This window comes from Rutilus rutilus, assembly GCF_951802725.1.
Source record: "Rutilus rutilus genome assembly, chromosome: 17".
Taxonomy (NCBI): Eukaryota; Metazoa; Chordata; class Actinopteri; order Cypriniformes; family Leuciscidae; genus Rutilus; species Rutilus rutilus.
Window position 1 is genome coordinate 32,531,965 of NC_140230.1, and position 25,715 is coordinate 32,557,679.

The 25,715-nt window shown below is 37.1% G+C and overlaps 1 protein-coding gene across 2 annotated transcripts in view; it reads left to right on the forward strand.

The window, feature by feature from the left end:
* The window catches only part of thsd7ab (thrombospondin, type I, domain containing 7Ab), a 117,021-nt gene that overhangs the window by 72,838 nt on the left and 18,468 nt on the right, over positions 1–25,715 (forward strand). Inside the window, exons 9-15 of one of the 2 annotated variants that reach the window (XM_084435529.1) lie at positions 1,670–1,901; positions 12,003–12,118; positions 14,233–14,371; positions 14,801–14,904; positions 17,031–17,225; positions 17,769–18,032; positions 24,660–24,844. In XM_084435529.1, the coding sequence (XP_084291655.1) occupies positions 1,670–1,901; positions 12,003–12,118; positions 14,233–14,371; positions 14,801–14,904; positions 17,031–17,225; positions 17,769–18,032; positions 24,660–24,844 (1,235 nt within the window). The remainder of the gene's footprint in view (positions 1–1,669; positions 1,902–12,002; positions 12,119–14,232; positions 14,372–14,800; positions 14,905–17,030; positions 17,226–17,768; positions 18,033–24,659; positions 24,845–25,715) is intronic. The other variant, XM_084435530.1, reaches the window with a different exon arrangement.

A 25,715-nucleotide genomic window follows, 5' to 3' on the forward strand; every position in this document is an offset into this window, starting at 1 on the left:
CATCGCTTACTGTAAAGATAAACACAAGGGCAGATTTACTAAACAGGGCGATTAAGCGTGAGAGCGAAATCCCATAAAACTGCCGATGGGAGTGAAAGTTATGCAGACGATTTACTGACAATGCTCACATTAAAGAACACAGACGCTGTGTTCTAACAGTTTTTTAACGCCAAAATAGGGTTTGCTCTAGGTCAAGCTGTTAGTAAATCTGGCTCATAGTGTGAAAAGCCCTATTATTATTGCCCAATAGAAACATAATAATCACCTATGTAATGGATCTGACAGTCAAAGCCAATAACTTTATCACTGTGCGTGTTATAAAGTTAAAGCAAGCAGACGTATGCGCTCACTTCCTCTCGTAACGCTCGTCTTTGATTCACAGGCCCACTGGGCTGCTCTGTCATCTGCAAACCTGTAAATGTCAGCAATTACTTAGACACACCGCGTCGCTCTCCGCCGGCTGCATCGACTTCATGCCACTTGTGAGGAATTAGGAGGTGGCAATTATGTGGAGTGTTTCATCTAAATCAATTTAGAACAAGTTAAAGCGACTGGAGACGTCGGCGATATGTTGAGATTTGAGAAAATGAACACTTGACCTGTCTCACTCCAAAGGACAGAAGCTAGAAAAACTAGAAAGCTAGAAAGCAAGAAATAAGGTCTTTGTATGCATTTGATGTACTGAAATAACCCACAGTATGCAACGTTTTTTAACATATACACTATTGTTTCCAGTTTTGAGTCAGAAAAGCATGTTGAATTGCACTAATATATAACATTAGCAGTGCTTGCATTTTAATACATTGCATTTTGGGGGGGGGCTGAAATTCAACATGACTGTATATTTAAGCTGTGAAAATTTGAACTGAAAACATTTCACTCTTTTAAACATTGAATACTTTGGAAATTAAATCCGGAAGGTGAATATGGTTTATTTTAATGAAATTGTGTGTGAAATTATTCATTTGAAATACTCACAGGTTGACAATCATGTTGAATTTCACCCCCCAAAATGCAAATGCAATGCATTTTATTTTCATTAGTGCAATTTAACATGCTTTTTTGTTTCTAAAAAATATCATTCATTTACTTCATAGGGTCAATAAGATTTTTCTATATATTTTATTTCATATATTTTTTATATTTATTTTTAATTCATCAAAGATTGAATGAATTTACATTTTCACAATTATAATGTTATAAAAGATTTCTATTTTAAATAAATGCTTTTTCAAACTTTCTTTTCATCAGTGAATCCTATTCATCACATTTGTTTTCAACATTGATGATAATATTCAGAAATGTTTCTTGAGCATCAAATCATCATATTAGAACGATTTCTAAAGGATCATGTGACGCTGAAGACTGGAGTCATGATGCTGAAAATTCAGCTTTGATCACAGGCATACATTACAGTTTAAAACATATTTAAATAGAAAACAGTTATTTTAAATTGTAATAATATTCCACAATGTTACTGTTTTAACTTTTTATCAAATAAATGCAGTTTTGATGAGCAGGATAATGTATTTCTGGTTGTGATTTATTCTCAATGGACTTCTCCTGAGTTGACATTCGACGCTTCTAGTGTGGAGATCCTCAAGCTGCTGTGGCGTGACATGACGCCGGACACGTGTCAGACCTAATGCATGTCTTCACTCTCTTGCAGGAGGTTCCGGCTGTCCGAACTCCAGCGCCCTACAGGAGGTGCGGAACTGTAATGAGCATCCCTGCATCGTGTATCACTGGCAGACGGGCCCCTGGGGACAGTGTGTGGAGGACACCACCACATCCACTCTCAATACCTCCTCCAGCGCAGTCAAATCCACCTGCACCATGGGCGTGCAAACACGCAAGATCATCTGCGTAAAAGTCAACGTCGGACAGGTGCCACCCAAAAAGTAAGCTTTTAAAAGGGTCATATTGCTTCCCTTCTCTGAAGAATGTTGTATGTAAATAGCATTTCATACGATTGGCTCACCTGTTTGCATGTGAAATGAGTGACAAATTCTGACAGTGCTTACAGGTTGGGGATTTGCTGTTGTTGGGTGCAGTATAGTTGGCATTGCAACATCCTTCAACAACTTCCTTTTTGCAAAGTGTTTGTTATAATTGACAGGCTAAGTTTCAGAACGCTGAATGGCTGTCTCTTATTCTCATCAAGCCTGCATTTATTTGATCAAAAATACAGGGAAAACTGTAATATTGTGAAATATTATTACAGTTTAAAATAATGGTTTTCTATTTTAATATACTTTAAAATATAATTTATTTCGATGATGCAAAGCTGAATTTTTATCAGCCATTACTCCAGTCTTCAGTGTCACATGATCCGTCAGAAATTATTCTAATATGCAAATCTATTGTACTTCATTTTCTTAATGTAATATAAAATATTTATTTATATATATTTTTGCATTGTGTCATTGTTTGTATGATACATTTCCTTTCAAATTCCCATTAATCTAATGTATTTAGATATTTTACTTTTTTTCTCAATTGTGATTCTCATAGCTCTAATATAAATAATATAAATATAGGATAGGTAATAACATTGCTGCGAGATCTAGTGAGAAACATTCTCATTTCTCCGTTATTAACGGATCAAACAGCGCGTGGAAACCAGGAAGAAACATTGTGCCGTGAATGAACTATCCAGTGTCCACAGATCTGCAACATTCACCATGGATTTACTGTAGTAACACTAACTGCAACCATGGAAGTTTGGCAGGAATAGTAGGCTATAATGCTTTCAAGTAACATTACGTCGGTTTTATTTTGACATTATGAATAAAATTGCTGCCCTCAAATGTTAATCTGAACTAAAATAAACCTTTGTTTATAACTACTACAATATTAGACATTTCATTTTTTCCAAGGAGCTGTTTTATGTGCTCCTAAGAAGAGTCAATTATTACTGTGCTTGAGATGCTTTTATTAATAATAATGAAATAAAATAAAAGAAGTCAATTGTAGCTCCATCATTGCTCAAAGTAAAAAAAAAAAAAGAAATCCAACTTTATTATGTTAGTTAAAAAAAAAAAAAAAAAAATTCTCTGGCATTTCTTTCTTTTTGCTGTATCGAAAACGTACCGAACCGTGACACAAGTGTATCGTATTGAACCGAACCATGAATTTTGTGAACCGTTACACCCCTAATATATAGCCTATATAGGCTATATATTATTTTGGATTTTTTTTTTAAATGTTTACCATTAAATCAGTTTAAAGGCAGTGCAATGATATTCAGTACCATAAAACTGTACTGCATCATTCTATATATATATATATATATATATACTTTATTTTCTTTTTGGGTAATGAGGATATGGGTGTTAATTCTTGGTCCTAAAATTATACTAAAATAGTCTTCATTGTCTTTATGCAAAATATAGTTTCTTTTGTTGTACTTTTGATTTTGGGTTACATTTGGCCCGAACAGAGTTCATGACATAACTGTCAATGCAATCTTAATTTTGGCCATTTTTAGGTTGCATTATTAACATCTGTTATTATGATGTAAGCACATACACTGAAAAAAAAATTATTCGTTGAATTTAATAAAAACATGTATGGTAAGTGGTTGCACACAATTGATTTTAGCTACATTTAAACAAATACATTAAGTTGAACTAAAATTGATTAAGTTCAACTTAATGCATTTGTTTAAATGTAGCTAAAATCAATTGTGTGCAACCACTTACCATAAATTTTTTTGCTAAATTCAACGAATAATTTTTTTCAGTGTATGGAGTGGATCTTACCTCGAGTTAGTGGTGATGCAGAATTGTTCAGAAGAAAAGATGAGTTGCTTATGTTTGAGTGGCATATTGTGATTGCTCTACAGAAGACTGCATGCTCACAAACCCTATCATTCCATTTCAGGCAAACGAGGCTGCGGAAAGCTGAATAAACATGGAGTCACAAACAGGCTAATTAGCACAGTCATTTTCAGACTGCCTAATTTCCTATTGATGATAATAGCAGTAATTAAGAGGGCTTGATTCTTTAATCCAATTTAATCACCACTAGATGAGGGGCCTCTTGAGGCTTAGCACAAACAAACCCCCTAAAAATACATCATTGATCCACTTAGACAATGTCCTTCTGACAGTCCTTTGTGGAAACAATAGCACTGGGTTTTTGGCAAAGACAAATTGTGGCTTAGCTATAATATAGAATTTCCCACTTGCTTTTAACCACTTAGAGCAGACCAGTCTGCAGTCTGTGTTTTAGTCTAGACTGCATTGGTTGAAAATTGCAATGTGATATAGTGTTGAATTTTAGGATTTCAACAACAAAAAAACACAATTCAAACATTCCAGCCATTTTTCGATGTTCAGAATGGGGTAGAAATTGAAATAAATTGGCCGATGTATCTACATTCAAATTTGTATATAATTTTTGAGAGAATGATTTTTTTTTTAAAGTCTCACCATTAAAAGCCATGTCCCAAGCACACAATTATAATGTTGTCATAATTTTATGTATAGCCTATATGACAGACTAGCACTGCACATGTTGCACTTAACTGTATTTTCTTTTCCTGAAGTGATTCTAATTATATTTCAAATAATTCAAAACCATCATGATGAACAGTGCACATATAAAGTGGCTCAGCTAAAGGAAGTAATCCATTATTTATCAGCTTTAATATATCAGCCCCATTTTCTTATCAGGACGATAATGATAACATTAAATCTTGAACATACACTATATTGCCAAAAGTATTGGGACACCCCTCCAAATCATTGAATTCAGGTGTTCCAATCACTTCCATGGCCACAGTTGTATAAAGCAACTAGGCATGCAGATGCTTCTACAAACATTTGTGAAAGAATGGGTCGCTCTCAGGAGCTCAGTGAATTCAAGCGTGGTACCGTGATAGGTTGACACCTGTGCAATAAGTCCATTCGTGAAATTTCCTCACTACTAAATATTCTACGGTCAACTGTTAGTGGTATTATATCAAAGGGGCAGTCAAGGACTAGTGGTTAGGGAGTTGGACTGGTAACCCAAAGGTTGCTGGTTCGATTCCAGAACCGGTGGGAAATGACTGAGTTGCCCTTGAGCAAGGCACCTAACCCCTAATCGCTCCCCGGGCGCCACACAAAGGCTGCCCGCTGCTCTGGGTGTGTGTATCTACGTTTGCAGTGTGTGTGTGTTAACTACTCACTACTCTGCTCCTAATGTGTGTGCATTAACTTGGATGGGTTAAATGCAGAGGTCAAATTCCAAGTATGGGTTACCATACTTGGCCGTCACGTGTCACTTTCACTTTCACTTTCAAAGTGGAAGCAATTGGGAACAACAGCAACTCAGCCACGAAGTGGTAGGCCACATAAATTCACAGAGCGGGGTCAGCGCATGCTGAGGCGCACAGTGTGCAGGAGTCGCCAACTTTCTGCAGCGTCAATAGCTACAGACCTCCAAACTTCGTGTGGCCTTCAGATTAGCTCAAGAACAGAGCATAGAGAGCTTCATGGATTAGCTTTCCATGGCCGAGCATCTGCATCCAAGCCTTACATCACCAAGTGCAATGCATAGCATCGGATGCAGTGGTGTAAAGCACGCCGCCACTGGACTCTAGAGCAGTGGAGATGTGTTTTCTGGAGTGATGAATCACACTTCTCTGTCTGAAAATCCGATGGACGAGTCTGGGTTTGGCCGTTGCCAGGAGAACGGTAATTGCCTGACTGCATTGTGCCAAGTGTAAAGTTTGGTGGAGGGGGGATTATGGCGTGGGGTTGTTTTTCAGGGCTTGGGCTTGGCCCCTTAGTTCCAGTGAAAGGAACTCTTAATGCTTCAGCGTACCAAGACATGTTGGACAATTTCATGCTCCCAACTTTGTGGGAACAGTTTGGGGATGGCCTCTTCCTGTTCTAACATGACTGCGCACCAGTGCACAAAGCAAGGTCTATAAAGACATGGATGAGCGAGTTTGGTGTGGAGGAACTTGACTGGCCTGCACAGAATCCTGACCTCAACCCGATATAACACCTTTGGGATGAATTAGAGCAGAGACTGCGAGCCTGGCCTTCTCGTCCGACATCAGTGCCTGACCTCACAAATTGCCTTTTTTAGAAGAATGGTCAATAATTCCCATAAACACACTCCTAAACCTTGTGGAAAGCCTTCCCAGAAGAGTTGTTATAGCTGCAAAGGGTGGGCCAACTCTGTATTAAACCCTACGGATTACGAATGGGATGTCATTAAAGTTCATGTGCATATAAAGGCAGACGTCCAAAACTTTTGGCAATATGGTGTATATCGGCCATATATCAACATTTATATGCATTTGTCAATGCCAAAACATTGTCGTGTCTATGTGGCTTTAGAGGCATTTGATGTGACCTATAACAAAATCAAAATTCACATCCTCACTCAGACCTGCATATCATTTTGAATATCTCGTCTAGACTTGATTGCAGCAAATCATAAATGTGCTCAGTTGTCATGTTTTTGCCCAGGTCTGAGGCAGGAAGAGCTTACGCAGGGTTTCCTTCTTTGAGCCACTTTGTGTCACTCACAGCATCAGACTGAGAGAAAACTCACAATCACACAGACAGCGATGTTAAAGCTCAGGGCCCGGACCTTTGATGCGCCTCGCAGAAACTGACAGCTGCTGCAGTTCAACTTTCAACTCTTGCTCTGACAGTGTTAGTTGTTTTTTTATAGGCTTTTTATGATACTTATCTAGACAATATCATAAAGAATGAGCCGGAAACAAACATTGTGTCATTTACATGTACATTTATTCATTTAGCAGACACTTTTATCCAAAGCGACTTACAAATGAGAACAATAGAAGCAGTTTAAACTAACAGTAGGACAACAATATGCAAGTGATATGACCCTTCTCAGTTTAATCTAATGCAGTACAGTACATGTAAAGTATTTTATTATTTTTTTACATTTATAAATAGAATAGAAGAGAAAGTGTTAGTATTACTGGATCAAGTGCTGCCGAAAAAGATGCGTCTTCAGCCGTTTCTTGAAAATGGCTATGGACTCAGCAGCTCTGGTTGAGTTAGGCAGATCATTCCACCAGCAGGGAACAGTCAAGGTGTGCCTCTTTGAGATGGCACCACAAGACGACGTTCGCTTGCAGAGCGCAAGTTTCTGGATGGCACATAAGTCTGAAGTACTGAGTTTAGGTAAAAGGGAGCAGAGCCAGTGGTTGTTCTGTAGGCAAACGTCAGTGACTTGAAGTTGATGCAAGCGGCAACTGGCCAACAGTGCAATTTTGTGAGGAGAGGAGTGACGTGTGCCCTCTTCGACTCGTTAAAGACCACTCTAGCTGCAGCATTTTGGATCAGTTGCAGTGGTTTGACAGTGCAATCTGGAAGACCAGCCAGGAGGGCATTACAATAGTCCAGTCTGGATAGAACAAGCGCTTAGACAAGGAGTTGTGTAGCATGCTCTGATAGGAAGGGCCTGATCCTCCTAATGTTGTACAAGGCAAATCTACAGGACCGGGCAGTGGTGGAGTTATGGATGACGAGCCTAGCTGAATGGTGAAGTTGTGATGAAGTGTTGGGTTGGCCGGGACCACAAGCAGCTCTGTCTTCGCAAGGTTTAGTTGAAGGTGGTAGTCCTTCATCCAGCCAGAAATGTCTGTCAGGCAGACTGAGAGCTTACGTCGGATCATCAGGCTGGAATGAGAGGTAGAGTTGTGTGTCATCAGCGTAGCAGTGATAGGAAAAGCCATGTTTCTGAATCACAGATCCTAGTGATGTCATGTAGATGGAGAAGAGAAGTGGTCCAAGCACTGAGCCCTGAGGCACTCCAGTAGCTAGATGTTGGGTCTTAGACACTTCACCCCTCCACGACACCCTAAAGGACCTACCTGAGAGGTATGACTTGAACCATTGGAGTGCGGTTCCCAAGATGCCCTTCGTCTTTAGGATTGACAGGAGGATCTGGTGGTTAACTGTGGTCCAAGCACTGAGTGGTCCAAGCACTGAGCCCTTAGGCACTCCAGTAGCTAGATGTTTGGTCTTAGACACTTCACCCCTCCACGACACCCTAAAGGACCTACCTGAGAGGTATGACTTGAACCATTGGAGTGCGGTTCCCGAGATGCCCTTCGTCTTTAGGATTGACAGGAGGATCTGGTGGTTAACTCTGTCAAAGGCAGCAAACAGATCCAGCAGGATGAGAACTGAGGATTTGGAAGCTGCTCTTGCCAATCTCAGAGCTTCAATTACTGAGAGCAGGGCAGTCTCAGTTGAGTGTCCGCTTTTGAAACCAGACTAATTGTTGTCCAGGAGGTTGTTCTGTGTAAGAAAGGAAGAGATCTGGTTGAAAACAACTCATTCAAGTGTTTTTGTGACGAATGGAAGAAGGGACACCGGTCTGTAATTTTCCAGATGTGCTAGATTTAGAGTGGGTTTCTTAAGCAGTGGGGTTACCCGAGCCTGCTTAAATGCTGTGGGAAAGGTACCAGTTCCATGCTGTCATCTCAGCCTGTTTCAAAACATGTCTCCGTTATATTGTAATTTTCTGCTCGTATGTCACTTTGCAACAACACAACCTTGTTTCTGCAGCGACTTTCAGCATGTTTTCTATAACAACGTCTGATAAAACATCACATAAATCACTCGAAATCCGATCAGAGCAGTCAGACGGAAAAGGATTTTCAAATATACGATTTGAATAGGATTTAAAACCGCATAGGAATGTAGCTTGAGACGGATTTGTAAAAAATGGCATTTCATGTGATTTATTTTATTTTATTTTATTTTTTATTTATTTTCGTTCACACTTGGTAAATCTAATCGTATTTCAATCAGATTTCAATCAGATATACACAAAACTCGGATTTGGACTGACGTTCTGAACGTAGCCATAGGGCTTAAATATACATGGTAACATTTACATTTACATTTACATTTAGTCATTTAGCAGACGCTTTTATCCAAAGCGACTTACAAATTAGGACTAAATTAAGCGAGTCATCATGAAGAGGCAAAAACAACAACAACGCAAGAAGTGCTCAAAATACGAAGTTCAGGCATTATTCAGAGTAGCATAAGCACGATAAGTGAGGTTTTAAAGGGAAAGTTTTTTTTTTTTTTTTTTTTAATGAAGTTAAGTGCTCACGGAAGAGATGGGTTTTCAGCTGTTTTTTGAATGTTGTCAGGGATTCTGCATTCCGGATGAGGGTGGGGAGAGTGTTCCACCAGCATGGAACTGTGAATGAGAATGTTCTGGAAAGTGATTTTGTGGCTTTCTGTGATGGAACCACGAGACGTCGCTCGTTGATTGATCGTAGGTAACATAATTAACTGGAACAGAAAGAGGTGGAAACCATGGAAACAAACAAGCTCAGGCAACCCAGAACAGGGAACTGAATTAAACCGAACAGGGAACTGAATTAAACCGAAAACAGAACTAGAATGAACAATTGGTTACTAAAACCATTTTTTGGGGGAAATTGAAATAAAGCTGAAATAAAATATAAATATTAGATGAGAAACAAATAAAAATGTGAAATGTTGCCTTGGCAACTAACTGAAGTGCTTGAAGTGGTTGAAGTGCTAAAAATACTAAAACTGAATAAAAATAAATTTAAGCTAAATGGAAATATATAAGACATTAAATAACATAATAAAAATAACAAAAATTAACAAGAAAATTGAAATTATAAAAATAAAAGTTAATTCAAAATAATAATAAATACTATATAATAATAGTATAAAAATAATGCTAACACTAAAATTAGCAAATGCATTAACTGGATCCGCTTGAAAAATTATGTAATTTGAGCTGCAGATGCTACATTAATTATATCTTTGTTGTAAAAAATATTTCTGATTTGGTAATTAAAATTTTAATATTTTGTTTATTTCCTCATTTAAGTAGAAGGAGTTGTACTTGCGTGACTTTGTTTTTGTATGTTCCACTCTTCTAGTTAGGTCAAAAATGTCGTACTTTAAATGAATATCCTATAAGACGTGATTAACAGTGCGAAAACAGTGTTACAATAGTTTCTCCAGTTTCAAAACTCTAATGAGCTACTTCAGGGAAACCTTCAAGGAAATGTGATCCCTCACTTCATGTTTCACGCTGCCGATTATGACAGTTAATCATTGAAAAATAATGACAACTTAGAGAGGGCAAGGGAGCGATGCGTTTGTTCTTCCTCACAGTTAAATGTATGAACAATTTTTTTAATGATGCTATTGAAACATTACCACGTTCCAGTTTAATCCTTTCTGTTCGCAACAAAAATAATTTAGCAAAATTTTTAGTAAGTCATTTTCATAATATGACATTGCAGTTTAACCATTTAATCTCCTAACTAATTGTAGCTGATAAGAATAGCCATTTTAGCCGTTAAAACGGTTGAGAATGAGCATTGCCTGTCTTGAAATGTGAAATGCCCTGCACACCCAAACCAGATTTGTTTCCCTGGCAGGATTTACCGCTTCTGCTATTGGTATTACGAATAAATCGGCCTTATATATCTGTTGCTTTATTATATTGTGGCAGCTTTGCAACCCTCATGAAACATGGAGCACATGGCGACTCCCTTCACAGTGGAGGATTTGATCAAAGATCAGATTACTGAATGCCCCTCTGGTGGACTGTTGCATCCCTGTTTATCTTTATCCAGGGGAATTCGAGCGAGCCGGAGCAGTGCTTAAAATACAGAAGCAGATTAAAACTAACCCCTGATCTGAAACTGAGGAGCTGTAACAGTGATAAAAGAAGAGTATTACCCAGTGACTGACTACTGTAACAGGATGTGAGGCCTTATCTGCCTCGTCTGGCTGGTACACAATGTAACCGTGGAGCAGGGAAAATAAGAGTGGAAAAAAAGAGGCATTGTTGTGCTACAGATGCTGCTGAGCCTTGCTCAACAAGGATTCTGATGTAATCCATTGTATGGAGTAAGGCTGGGCAATATAGCTGAAACCAATAAAGCTAAAAAATCTTGTTATTTTTCAGCCTTTTGATGATATATACAGTTGAACTTAATCGGTAACTTAATATTTACCGAATGCATTTGCTTTGAAATGGCTTAAAGGGAAAGTTCACAATGAAAGTCAATGGGGTTGTTTGAATCCCAATGTTAATGTCTTCTATTTTGTAGAAGAAAGTCAGTCATACGGTTTTGGATCGACATAAGTGTGAGTAAATGAGATTACTTTTTTTTTTTTTTTAGGTGCGCTATCCCTTTAAAAAGGTGTTTTTTTTTTTTTTTTTTTTTTTCATACCTGTGTACTTTTAAGGTCAAATAATTTCAGACTGTGTATAGTAATGCAAGAAGTAAAATACAGTAAAAATCAAGTTCCCACTTTTTTTTTTTTTTACTAAGTATATTTTTACTAAAGCGTAAAACATGAATAAATACCATGTGGAGACTAAATCTGAGTTTTGAATTGATTTCATTTGAGCTGATGCAAAAAATGGCTCAAGTTTCCATTTCTAATGCTGTTTTGTGAATTCAGTTATCTGAGATGCAGTGCAGATTATTTTGTGCAACAGTCAATGTAATGCAGCGTTACATAGAGGTTGTCTGAAGGATGGAGCTGTTAAAACTATATTGGACTCAACAGCAAACTACCAGCTTCTGTGCACTGTTACTCATTTCACATGCGAAGTGTGCTCTCAAAACTCTTACAGGCACAGCAGTATAAATTGCCTGCTTTATTTGAAGGGTCAGAGAGAGCGGGAAATGCTGATAAAGCCTTGACTAAAACAGTCAATGATACTCAGAGGAAAAATAAAATGCTACAAAAGTGTAGAAAACATCCCATATAAGACTTATTTTTGGCACAAACAACAGGGAAATGTAAAGTGAAAGTGTTTGAATACATGCGTGCGCAGGTGAGCTGCATTAGATGTTAGATAAATATCAGCCTGATATGTAAATCTTATTTCGATGATTGGGTCTTTGGTGAAAGTGCAACACAGAGCTCTCAGTGTATTCCTGGGCTCTATATCCACCTAATATCCCACTGAGAGTCTTGTTTGTCTGTTTGTTGTCTTAGATGTCCTGAAGCCCCTCGGCCGGAGTCAGTGCGACCCTGTCTGCTGCCCTGTAAGAGAGACTGTATAGTGACACCCTTCAGTGACTGGACAGAGTGTCCCACATCCTGTGAAGCAGGTACGCTATTGTTCTGTTTATCTGTCTGTCTGTCTGTCTGTCTATCTATACATATATATCTGTCTGCCTGCATGTCTGTCTGTGTATCTGTCTATCTGTCACCCGTTCATTCTATCATATCTGTCTGTCTGTCTGTCTGTCTGTCTGTCTGTCTGTCGCTCTGTCATTCTATCATATCTGTCTGTCTGTCATTATATCATATTTGTCTGTCTGTCTATCGTTCTGTCATTATATCTGTCTGTCTGTCTATTTATCTACCTGTCTGTCTGTCTGTCTATCATTCTGTCATTCTATCTCTCTGTCTGTCTATTTATCTATCTGTCTGTCTGTCTATCTGTCGCTCTGTCATTCTATCATATCTGTCTGTCTGTCTGTCTGTCTATTTATCTATCTATCTATCTATCTATCATTCTATCCATCTGTCTGTCTGTCTGTATCGTTCTGTCATTCTATCTGTCTGTCTGTCTGTCTATCTATCTATATATCTGTCTATCTGTCTGTCTGTTGTTCTATCATATCTATCTGTCTGTCTGTCTATCTGTCGCTCTGTCATTCTATCATATCTGTCTGTCTGTCTGTCTGTCTGTCTATTTATCTATCTATCTATCTATCTATCTATCTATCATTCTATCCATCTGTCTGTCTGTCTGTATCGTTCTGTCATTCTATCTGTCTGTCTGTCTATTTATCTATCTTTCTGTCTGTCTATCTGTCGCTCTGTCATTCTATCATATCTATCTATCTATCTATTTATCTATCTATCTATCTATCTGTCTATCTGTCATTCTATCATTCTATCTGTCTGTCTGTCTGTCTATCTATCTATATATCTGTCTATCTGTCTGTCTGTTGTTCTATCATATCTATCTATCTGTCTGTCTGTCTATTTATCTATCTGTCTGTCTGTCTATCTGTCGCTCTGTCATTCTATCATATCTGTCTGTCTGTCTGTCTGTCTGTCTATTTATCTATCTATCTATCTATCATTCTATCCATCTGTCTGTCTGTCTGTATTGTTCTGTCATTCTATCTGTCTGTCTGTCTGTCTATCTATCTATATATCTGTCTATCTGTCTGTCTGTTGTTCTATCATATCTATATGTCTGTCTGTCTATTTATCTATCTGTCTATCTGTCGCTCTGTCATTCTATCATATCTGTCTGTCTGTCTGTCTGTCTATTTATCTATCTATCATTCTATCCACCTGTCTGTCTGTCTGTATCGTTCTGTCATTCTATCTGTCTGTCTGTCTGTCTATCTATCTATATATCTGTCTATCTGTATGTCAGTTGTTCTATCATATCTATCTGTCTGTCTGTCTATTTATCTATCTGTCTGTCTGTCTATCTGTCGCTCTGTCATTCTATCATATCTGTCTGTCTGTCTGTCTGTCTGTCTATTTATCTATCTATCTATCTATCTATCATTCTATCCGTCTGTCTGTCTGTATCGTTCTGTCATTCTATCTGTCTGTCTGTCTGTTTATCTATCTTTCTGTCTGTCTATCTGTCGCTCTGTCATTCTATCATATCTATCTATCTATCTATCTATCTATCTATCTATCTATCTATCTATCTATCTATCTATCTATCTATCTGTCTGTCTATCTGTCTATCTGTCATTCTATCCATCTGTCTGTCTGTCTGTCTATCTATCTATATATAATAATAATAATATATATCTGTCTGTCTATCTGTCATTCTATCCATCTGTCTGTCTATCTATCTATCTATCATTCTATCCATCTGTCTGTCTGTCTGTATCGTTCTGTCATTCTATCTGTCTGTCTGTCTGTCTGTTTATCTATCTTTCTGTCTGTCTATCTGTCGCTCTGTCATTCTATCATATCTATCTATCTATCTATCTATCTATCTATCTATCTATCTATCTATCTATCTATCTATCTATCTATCTATCTATCTATCTATCTATTTATCTATCTATCTATCTGTCTATCTGTCATTCTATCCATCTGTCTGTCTGTCTGTCTGTCTATCTATCTATATATCTGTCTATCTGTCTGTCTGTTGTTCTATCATATCTATCTGTCTGTCTGTCTGTCTGTTGTTCTATCATTTTTTCTATCGTTCTGTCTACCTTTCTGTCTCTCTTAGCAGGTCTGAATGGGCAGAATAATAAACAGTTTCGCTATCGAGTGGTCATCCAGATGCCAGCTAATGGAGGTCAGGAGTGTCCGGACCTCCTTTATGAAGAGAAAGACTGTGCGACTCCATCTGTGTGTCCGGGTTACAGGTACCTCTTTACCCACAAGCCCTGCCTCTACACTCATCAGTTATTCTGAGCTCTATCTCACATCCATTGATGACTTTCAGTATAGACTTCTGCTCAAATTGATCCTCTTGAGTAAATGAAGATATGTACACCTATAGGAATAGTCTACCCAAAAATGAAGATTCTGTCATTATTTATTCAACCTCTTGTCATTCAAAGCCCGTATGCAATTCTTTTTCTCAGTTCTCAAAAGTAAAATGGTTAATTCTGATAAAAAAAATAATGAAGTCAAGTAAAACTGTTATCAGATTGTGGACAGCTTAATTAAGATGAGTTCATTTTCTAAGGCAGTGGGTTTTCCTGATATTTCAGTCAGCTAATTAGGATTTACAGTGTGCTAAATGATCAACCTCTGCTGATAATTGTAATGATATCACTTTGAATTTGCAGGTGGAAAACGCACAAGTGGCGTAAATGTCAGCTGGTCCCATGGAGCATCCGCAGAGACAGTAAAGGAGCTCAGGAGACCTGTGGAGCTGGAGTCCAGACTAGAGGTTCGTCAGCTGGCATGTACAACATTAATCTTTCACCTAATGAGCACATTCACAGTGTTTAGCACACTGCACAACAACCTGTGTCTTACTCACTAAATGCCCTCAATCGAGAATTACAGCATGCAAATTGCGTTCATCGCAGATTTTGTGCATATTTACATAATTCCTTTAATCAGATGCTAACTCGGACAGTATGTGCACAATTCATTCGTAGTGAATTTCCCCATGGTGTCCAGATACTGTGTTTCTGTGAAATATTATGCAATAACCATAATTTTGGTACATTATCTGATCTAAGATCTTCTCTTGAATCTGAGAATTTGTATTGCTTTCTTTCAGAACGGGCTGACTTGCATTCTACTTTATTCCTCTGAGTTTGTTGCTTTATTATTTGGAGTTTTCCAGTTGAAGTCAGCAAAGTATTTTAATAATCGTTTTGTTCACAGTTGTTTTAGGTTCTTTTCATGCCTTTTTGTTACCTCTTTTAGAGATTCCTATCACTCATAAGGCAGTGGAAGACTATATCATGAATTATATTGGTATATTATATTGGTCTGACAAAGGCTTCCATCACACTAGACTTCACATTTGCCCTTCAGTGCATGACAGGAGCAGAAGCAATCCTTCAAACTCTTGATCTGATTGCTTTCGACAGTACGGAAGGGCGACTTTGTGTTGCCGTCATCACTCTATTGAACTCTGTAGTGCCCAAAGTTTGACCTACTGGTTCCTGTTTACACGTCCTCACGTCACTTCCAACGTGACTGTGTGTCTTAATAGATTACACAGCCTCACTGGAATGACAAAAGCTTAACAGGCCTACAGTATCTTTACAAATGTAGTAACTCTCTAAACTGCTCATGTTGGACTCATTGTAGTTGTCTTAATAGTGTTGCATATATTAATATGGACCATATCATTATTGGGTTCTAGTCTTTTATTATTATATTATTTATTCATGGATTTTCTTTTCTTTTCTTATATTATTATTTTTTATGTTTTAATATAATGTGTCATTTTTTTATTAAAAAATAAGCTTACTTTTATAGCTGATCATTTCAGTGTTTGAAGCATTTAAAACTGGAGTGTTAATTTTTTTCATTTACATATCGAATATAATGTTCAACATGCTTACATTCATTTAACATAATTTTAATATTAGATAAGATAATTATCTATCAATATTGTCCCAAATATCTAACATGCATTAAATGTGAGATATAAACTAGACTTTATAACACGCAATTGCATGCGTTAACCCATTAACATTGAAAACTATGGAAGCTTATTTCCGCCACAAAATAAAACATTTTAAAAGATAATTGCGACTTTTTATCTCACAATTGCGAGTTTACATCTCGCAATTCTGACTTTATTTCTCAGAATTGCGTGAAATAAAGTCGCAATTGCGTGTTATAAAGTCAGAATTGCAATTCTGTGCAATTGTGACTTTATATCTCGCAATTGCGACTTTATTTCTCAGAATTGTGACTTTATATCTCGCAATTGCGACTTTATTTCTCAGAATTGCGACTTTATATCACGCAATTGCGACTTTATGTCTCCCAATTGCAACTTTATTTCCCAGAATTGTGACTTTATAACACACAATTCTGACTTTATATCTCGCAATTACGACTTTATTTCTCAGAATTGCGACTTTATTTCTCACAATTCTGACTTGATATATTGCAATTGTGAGAAAAAAAAGTTATTATTATCGCAATTATTATTTATTTATTATTCATTGGCGGAAACAAGCTTCCGTAGAAAACACCAGTTTTTAGTTATGCTCTGAAATAATTTTTCAGATATTGCTATAGGCTACACAAAGTCATATTGGATCCTAATAAGTATAATTGGGGAACAACTGGGGGAAAATTTTTGAATTATATGAAAACTACAGAAATATAATGCATAATTTAAACTGGTTTCTGATCAAAGTGAACCGCATGACTCTCTCTCTCTCTCTCTCTTTCTCTTTCTCTCTCTCTGTTCTATAAATAAGCATCTTCTGTTCACCTGCACCTTTTCTCTCAGTGTCTGGTGCTGTGCCACATCCTCTCTGTAATCAGCAGGCCTCTCACCGCTGTGTGTGTGTGTGTGTGTGTGTGTGTGATCTGCAGCTATCTCATGTAGGCAGCTGGATGGGACAGTGGCTGATGTTGTGCAGTGTCTGAAGTTTGCCAGCAGCATGCCTGTTATGAGCCAGCCCTGCCTGTTACCGTGCAGAGACGACTGCCAGCTCACCAACTGGTCCAAGTTCTCTCCTTGCAGCTCGGACTGTGTAGGGGTTCGTACGCGGAGGAGAGCTCTCGTGGGTAATTAGGACATATGCATCATTAACACTGTGGTTTGAACTCAGGAGGTATTACTGTACCATTAGTTTCCATGAGCAAATCACTGAACCAGAGATAGCATAAATGCTAAATGACTTCTAGCTCAAGGGATTATCCTCATTATGGTCCAAAAATATTTTAATGTATTTCTAGGACTGGGTAATGCAAAGAAAAGACAATATACGACATTTGACAATATTCAGAATATCTTGATTTTTGTTTTCTGCTTTTATTTAATAAAAAATTCTGTAAGAAATTTAATTTTGTAAAATGATATAATACATCATGAATATTGGATATATCACCCAGTTGTTATACTGTAAATGAACAGTCCTGCATGCTTTAGCTTCATATCATGTCGAAAACAACATGGTAATACCATTGTGCTTTTTGTAAGAAAGCAGCTGAGAGACACGATGAGTCTGGCTGCTGGCAGCAGGTTTAGAGTTGACCTCAGTGTTCATGACTCATTCATTAGTGAGCTTAATTAATGCCGTAATCAACACTTACTTCCTCTGATTTCAGGAAAAAGCAAGAAGAAGGATAAGTGTAAGAACAGCCAGATGTACCCGCTGAGCGAGACTCAGTACTGCCCCTGTGACAAATACAACGCTCAGCCTGTGGGTAACTGGTCGGACTGCATCTTGCCCGAGGGCCGAGTGGAAAGCGCTCTGGGCATGAAGGTACAGGGAGACATTAAGGAGTGCGGGCAGGGCTACCGGTACCAGGCCATGGTGTGCTACGACCAGGATAACAGGCTTGTGGAGACGTCACGCTGTAACAGTCATGGTAAGAAGTTCATCATGTAACTCTTACCGTAGAGCCGACGTCATGACAAGCATTAGGACGCAATTATAGTTAGCCGAATTTGCTAAGTAACCTTCCTAGACTGCGCTAAACTAATTTATATTCATTAGCCAAGACAAGCCTTGGTAAAAAATCCCATCCTGTGAAGAACAGACTCTTAAGTCCTTGCAGACTAGGCACGCCCCCCACAGATTTATGAGCCAAGTGGTTTTGTAAAATGCAGCTTGAAAGCTTTTTTAAACATTGTCTTTAAAAATGTCGTTGAAAAAGTTTATTCTGAATAATTATTATTAATTTTGTTTTATCTTATTTTTTTTTATTTTTTTTACATTTATTACCAGCCAATCTAAATACTGTTACTGTTTTTATGGACTTTTAGTTACGCTGCATCCCAATTCGCCTGCATATACTATGCCCTAAAAGTATGTACTTTTTTTGTGAAGAAAAAGTACATACTTCTGAGTGTGTTGCAGAAGAGTAGGCAAGTTACCGCTCTGTCTCTTTGTAACGTGCATCCAGTCACTGTTTAAACTGCCCTGTCAATCATCTTGTTAAAATCCTCCACATTCAATTTAATTTAATTTCCTACTGTATCAGAGATAAATATACCCTCTGTTCAGTTTAGTTCTTATCTGGGGTCTTCAAGGTTAAGGTTGGATTGTGTTGCTTGTTTTTTTCTTCTGTGTCTTTATGTGCCAGAGTGTTTTGTTTGGTTTATTTAGTTTAATAAAGTTTGGCTGCTGCTAATGGATCCTCTACTTGCTTCCTTGTGGAACCAACCTGTGACAAATATAGTTTTTTTTTTTTTTTTTTTATGTTTTAAAGCTGATAATATAAGTGCTTGAAGCATTTAAAACCGAAGCTTTAGCAATATTTTTTTTAATTATTTGATTTATTTATTTTATTTTAATAAAAATAAGCTACTTTGAAGAATTTTAATTAAATAGGTTTGCACGGCTATGGAAAACCCTGACAGAATAAAAAAATATATTTTTATGCCTGGAGGTTATTGAAATGGAAAAGAAAAACATCTTTTCAAATGGAAACAGAAAAGTCATGCTTTAAACTGTTCTATTTTAAAGCATAATTGTGTTCAGAAAAGTTTATATGTCGCAGCCGATAGCCTCGTGGGCAAGTGCGCCAACATGTAGCGCCGTTGTGCTTCAGGAGACACGAGTTCGAGTCCCGGCTCGTGGACCTTTCTCGATCCCATCGCCTCTCTCTCTCTCTCTCTCTCTCTCTCTCTCCAACCTCACTTCCTGTCTAGTTACTGTCCTATCCTAATAAAAGGCAAAAACGGCACAATTTTTTTTTTTTTTTTACGTTTTCATTCATTCATTTGTTAAAAAAAAAACTATCATTCATGTCTAAATTTGGTGACTCCAATCAAGTCGTACCTACCACATATGATTTGCTTTATACCAAAAATCTACTCATCTTCAATTCAAGTCAAATTTTGGCTAATAACAGGGTAGTTTTATGTTTTATGCAGTTTAGGGGCAGGTGAATCACACCTCCATTTGACCGTGTGTTGTTTCATCCCTGTTAATTCGTCGTTGTCTATAACTTCCTCTCTTTAGTGACCTGTCTTCTGCTCTGTCTTTAACTGATCTCCTCTGTTAGTGAAGCTTTTGGTGCATTGCTCACTTAATCTTGTTATTTGTATGACGAGCAGGCTGGTAAGAGCTCCAGGCGCCGCTCGGTTGGTTCTGCCCTCTGTCTGAGTGGCTGTTTCGCCCGGCTGATCTCCAGGTATAAATCTCTGCCCTCATTAAAGACCGCATGCTGTCCGCGGGACTGGGCCTAATCAGAGCTGACTTTAACCACTGACAGATACTCTCGCTTTTGCAGCATACGGCCCACGGCCATTTAGGACTGAATCCTTTTTTCTTTTATGCACAAATGATTTACATTTTTTTCTCTTTTTTTATGCACGAATGATTTTCATGACATCAGGGTCATAAAAAAACACTGCAATATAAAAAAAAAAATACATATATATTTTGTTATATATTATATTCATACTGTGCATTTTCGAATTATTTTATATATTTATATATATATTTTTAAATAAAAAAATATATATTTATTATTTATATTTGTAATATACATACAGTATTTTTATATTATTTGTATTTATAATATAATTATACACATTTTTATATTTATACATTTATTATATATATTTATCATTTGAATTTTTATATATTTATTCTTTATATAGAAATAAAGAATAAATGTAAATATTTCTATAAATGATTATATGTAAAAATCTTAAAAATGAGCTTTGGTGACTACATAAAGTTGCCAGTTAACTGGTAACTTTAGTAGAAAATGCAATATTATATATGGTTTAATTTGAACTCTAATAATGACCCTAATTTTAGTTACGATTAAACCGAAATCATCTAGTAAAGAAAATCCGTTGCAATTTATGATACTATATGAGCTATTTAAATAGTGATGCTTGACTGGGCAAACATCAATAATAAATACTGATGATAATGATGATTTGTAGGTTGATCAGCAGCCCACGTTTTAAAACCGTGAAATGAGAGTTGTCAAATGATAATGAAGCTTATAATAATCCTGGCAAAAGGCTCAAATGTTGTATTATTCAGTTACTTCCTCTACTTTATTTCCCATGAGTTCAAAGACTTGAGAAGTGAACTCCACAACTGATTTAAGTCAAATTATTTGCCAGAAAACATCAATGCATCACGGATGCCCTCCTGGGGACATTTCACCACTTCATGGGCTTTATGGATCTCCATGCGGCGTCTCTTAAAGCTCCCCGGAGTGGTGATGTCATCAGCAAATCCCTCATCATCTTTCTTTATCTTTTTTCCTCAATCCCATTACTCTCTCTGTCAAAATCTTTGTTCCAAAACCCAGTGAGCGGCTACGTAGGCTGCATTGTAAGGTATCGCCAAAGGCAGCATCGCATATATCCTTCACGAAAAAGACAATCCTATACTGAATTGCGACAGCCTCGGTGAAAAAAATCCAATATGTTGATGAAACAATTGGATGTTGATTCTAAATATAGTGATAATTCAGGAAATACTGATACAAATACTGACAAATACTTATAAAGATAATGAAATCCAATTAAAAATGTACTACTTTTCCCAATATGTGTTTGTGCACAGTTAAGAGACTGTCTTAGAAGGCAGCTCAGAAGGGTTTGGAGAGGAGCCATTCGCTCTCTCTCGCTGGGTTAATCACTACAGTTCCTCTTAATAGAAGGTTCTGTCTTACATGCTGCCTTAGGCTACTAAAGAAATCCTTAAATACTCTCATATCTCTTCTCTAAAAAAGGACTAAACATAAATGCATGTTTATTTTTTTGAATGTTTTTTTTTAACACAACAGATACAGCAGAACTGCATAGTATTTATTTCCACTCATACTGTACATACACTACTGTTCAAAAGTTTGGAGTCTATACATTTTTGTTTGTTTGTTTTTACAGAAATTAACACTTACAGAGCAAGTATTTACAGTATAGACATTTATAATGTAACAGTGATTTCTATTTCAAATAAACAGTTGTTTTGTTTCCACAGAAATATTAAGCAGTGAACTGTTTTCAGCATCGATGATATTAAGAAATGTCTTTTGAGCAGTAAATCAGCATATTAGAATGATTTCTGAAGGATTATGTGACACTGACGAATGGAGTAATGATGCTGAAAATTCAGCTTTGCATCACAGGAATAAATGTATTCACATAGAAAACTGTTATTTTAAATTGTAATAATATTTCACAATATTACCGTTTCTGTTTTTTTTGTGTTTTTTTTATCAAATAAATGTTGAGCATAAAGAGCCTTCTTTCAAAAGTCTAAAAAAATCTTACTTAACCAATCCCAAACTTTTATACGGTCCTGAAATTGATCAGGAATGAAATGTTAATATGTTTTTAACCTGAATGTTTAATGTTGTATTTACAAGCTTCAAAAACTATTGCATTTGTGAAGGGATTCTGATGTTCATGCTTTGCCCTTAACAGCCTGATTCAAAGGACTTGTTCACTTAAAAAATTAACATACAGTCATCATGCCGTTCCACTTATTATTTACTGTCAAGCCCAAAAACATGCAATTAAAGCATACTGCATGACTAGAGCATGCTGTATGATTTGTGTGCTATATTGTGTGTTCAGGAACAGACAGATTTTGAACTAATCCTTAAAGCTTTCAGAGTAAGAAACTGTGAAACTAACTTGTTTTTCTTTGATGACTCACCCTTTGGTTCGTGTGTTTGGCCCAGAGTCGGGATGTGGATTGTTTTGAAGGAATGAGGTCACTACGGGCACAACAGAATAACACGAGGACTGCCATGTTTGGTGAAGGCCAGTGGCGTCCTGCCACCTCTGAACTGGCTGTAGGGACAGAGAGCGTTGCATGTTGGGTCGAGTGGTCAGCGAACAGCCAGCGGAGGCTTGTTTTCTCCTCCTAGAGGGCGTTTACTCTGTGTTAGCAGTGGAACAGGATTGACGTGTCTTAACACTGAGGGCCAGAGGAGATGGGAGAGCTGTTTTGTACAGATGCATTGTGACTGTACAGGGTATTTGGGGTCGCTGCGGTATCTTCCCCCTCGGGATCCGGCTCTCTTCCTGCCCGTCACGGCTATGTCAAATCCTGGTTAATCTTTCGAGGGAGAAAAGACTGAAACTCACCCTTGACCTCTCTGATTAATTGCTTTGATTTTTCAATCAGAAGCCCCTCTACAGTGGGTGAACGTTTCACGGCTTGTGTTCAAACTGCTTGATAGTTGCACGAGATGTGGCAAGTTTTGAATATGGTGTGTGTATATATATATATAATATATATATATATATATATATATAATAGTTTGTATTAAATTGCATTAAATATACGTTATTAAATTTAATTGTTTATTAATATGTTTGAACTATTTTATTTAAATGAAATAAAAATGTACTTTTATTTTTAGATGTTCTTGACAAAATATGACATATGAAATATGATGTAATTTTATATAATATTTTTTATTACAATATTGTCATTTAAATAATTCAATTTCTATAGACAACTTTTTTTCCCCATTTGATTTCACAATGAATATTTTCTTTTGTGATTTTGTGAGATTCTTTTCTAACATTGAGTCTCCTCATTAAATTGGTCTGAATCATTATACTGATTCCATCATTAGCACAGTAGTTGCACACAGTTGCATGCAGAGTCCAAAAAAAGAACACTCACCAAGTGCCAAATGCTTGTAATATTGGTTTTGGCAAGGAATAAAACAAATAAAACTGGCCAGCTGGTTGCTTTAGGAAACGAATACAAGGTTGAAAACCGTCAGTCAGAGTTTTTCTTTTATTTTCGTATCAAAACAAGCAGTGTTAAGCATTGTCAGTGTTACACACACCACACTCAACACCTGAGGGGAAAAATTCAATTATTCTTGAGATAGGTGGCAACTGGCAAGTGACAAAATGCTGCAAAAAAGAAAACAACTTAAAGGGTTAGTTCACCCAAAAATGGAAACTGTGATTAATTACACGTCCTCATGTCGTTCCAAACCTGTAAGACTTTCGTTCATCATATAAAGCGATCGAGTCTCTTCAGAACATTTGGGCTAAACCGCTCAATTCATATGGATTCGTTTTACGATCTCTTTATGAACTTTCTGAAGAGTCAAAGTGGTAGTTGGAGGGAGACAGAAAGCTCTCAGATTTCAGCAAAAAGATCTTCATTTGTGTTCTGAAGATGAACAAAAGTGAAATGGGTTTGGAATGAGATGAGAGAATTTACATTTTTAGGTGAACTATCCCTTTAACCCTGTGCTTAAAGATTCAGCACGTCATGTGAGCTGAGGTTAATAATCTCGGTGTGTGTGTTGTGCATTGATATGGTGAACATATGTTTGACAGCTGTTTTCATCGCGTGTGTGTGTTTGTGAATAACTGGTACGCTGTACTGACCAATCAGCTCCCAGAACCATCGGTTTTATCATGTATTATTTACCACAGTATTTTGGAAGCAGCAATTTCTACATTTGACTTTGTTCTTAGCCAAGTGTTGGCTGCTCTTGAAAGGCTTCTGTGAAGGATATGGTGTTCAGGGACAAGTGCGTGTGTGTGTGTGTGTGTGTGTGTGTGTGTGTGAGGCCTGCAGTATATACTTGGGAAAGGCTGATCCTCTTGAGCCAAATGAGTAGGCAGTTCACACGGCTCGAGCAAACAGCAGTAATAATAAAAATGTATAAGCATATTACATTTCTCTGACCCTGCAGCAAACTCTCCACAAAAATACTGCATCTCAAAACATGCCTATTTATACCAATTGCTTTTGAACTTTTTATGCACCTCATAATGTTTTCTGCAAGGTACAAGCTTGCTTTTCATTTTTAATAAAGGTTTAAACCACTTCAAAACGGCACGATCAATCAGCAAGCCTGTTAAACTTGTTATTGCCCTGCAGGAAAATCCAGTTAAAAACCAGCATCTGATGGTAGTTTGTTTTGCATGTTTTCTTGATAGTTATTTATAGTCATCATTAGTCGGGAAGAAAAACTGGAATTTACTTATTTTTTGAGATACTGTACGTTTTGACCACGCATGCTGTTTTTTTTCAGGGTACATAGAGGAGGCCTGCATCGTCCCTTGCCCTTCTGATTGTAAACTCAGCGAATGGTCCAACTGGTCACGCTGCAGCAAATCCTGTGGCAGTGGGGTCAAAGTTCGCTCAAAATGGCTCAGAGAAAAGCCTTACAATGGAGGAAGACCCTGCCCAAAACTGGACCACCTTAACCAGGTAAACGTCACCCTTCCTTATGCATGGAGGAAAGAATTGTAAAGCACTTTATGTCTTATACAATGAGTACCTTGTTTTTTCTGCTCCAACACCAAGCTGCCTACACACACAGTACAAATAGTTCGATACAATTACAGCTACGCATTACAATCTCACAATCAAAAGTTAAAAGTATTGCGTTACTCCCTAAAAAAAGTAATGGTTACTTGTCAGTCAATAATGGGAAAACAAAGTAACTTGTGTTGCTCATTTAAAAAAGTAACTCTGTTGTAAATTTAAAAGTAATGCATTACTTGTTACTTGAACTTAAAAGTAATCTGATTACATAACTCGCATTACTTGTAATGCGTTACACCCGACACTGCTCGCAATTACAATAGAATTCGGTGTTAGTATTTTGCTAACATAAAGCAATGCTCTACAAATTCAAATATTATGTTCAATGGTACATTTTTACTTGGATTAAACAATTTTATTGCTACATTTTTGATGTTGAATAAATTGTAAGTGTACTTAAAATCATTTATCATGCTTTTTCACCCCATTTTGGATGGATGTTGCTTAGATAGAGTGTGTATTGAAATGCATTATGGGATTGTAAAAGGACACGTGAAGTGCTGCCTTACAATTTGTCCAAAAGAAGGTATCTTAGCAGGCAGGCATGCTGATTATTCATCCCTTAAGGCATAGGAGCGCACCTATGATATCTTAAAATACTGCCTACATAGGCAGTAGACTGGAGCATAGTTCAAAAGTTTCCCTCAACTTCTAGAATTTTTGGCTCAGTTATACAGGGAAAATTACAGGGTTCACAAGTGAATCTCAAATTATTCAGAAATACTTGCCTTTCATCTGAATTTTTTTACTGAGATTTGCT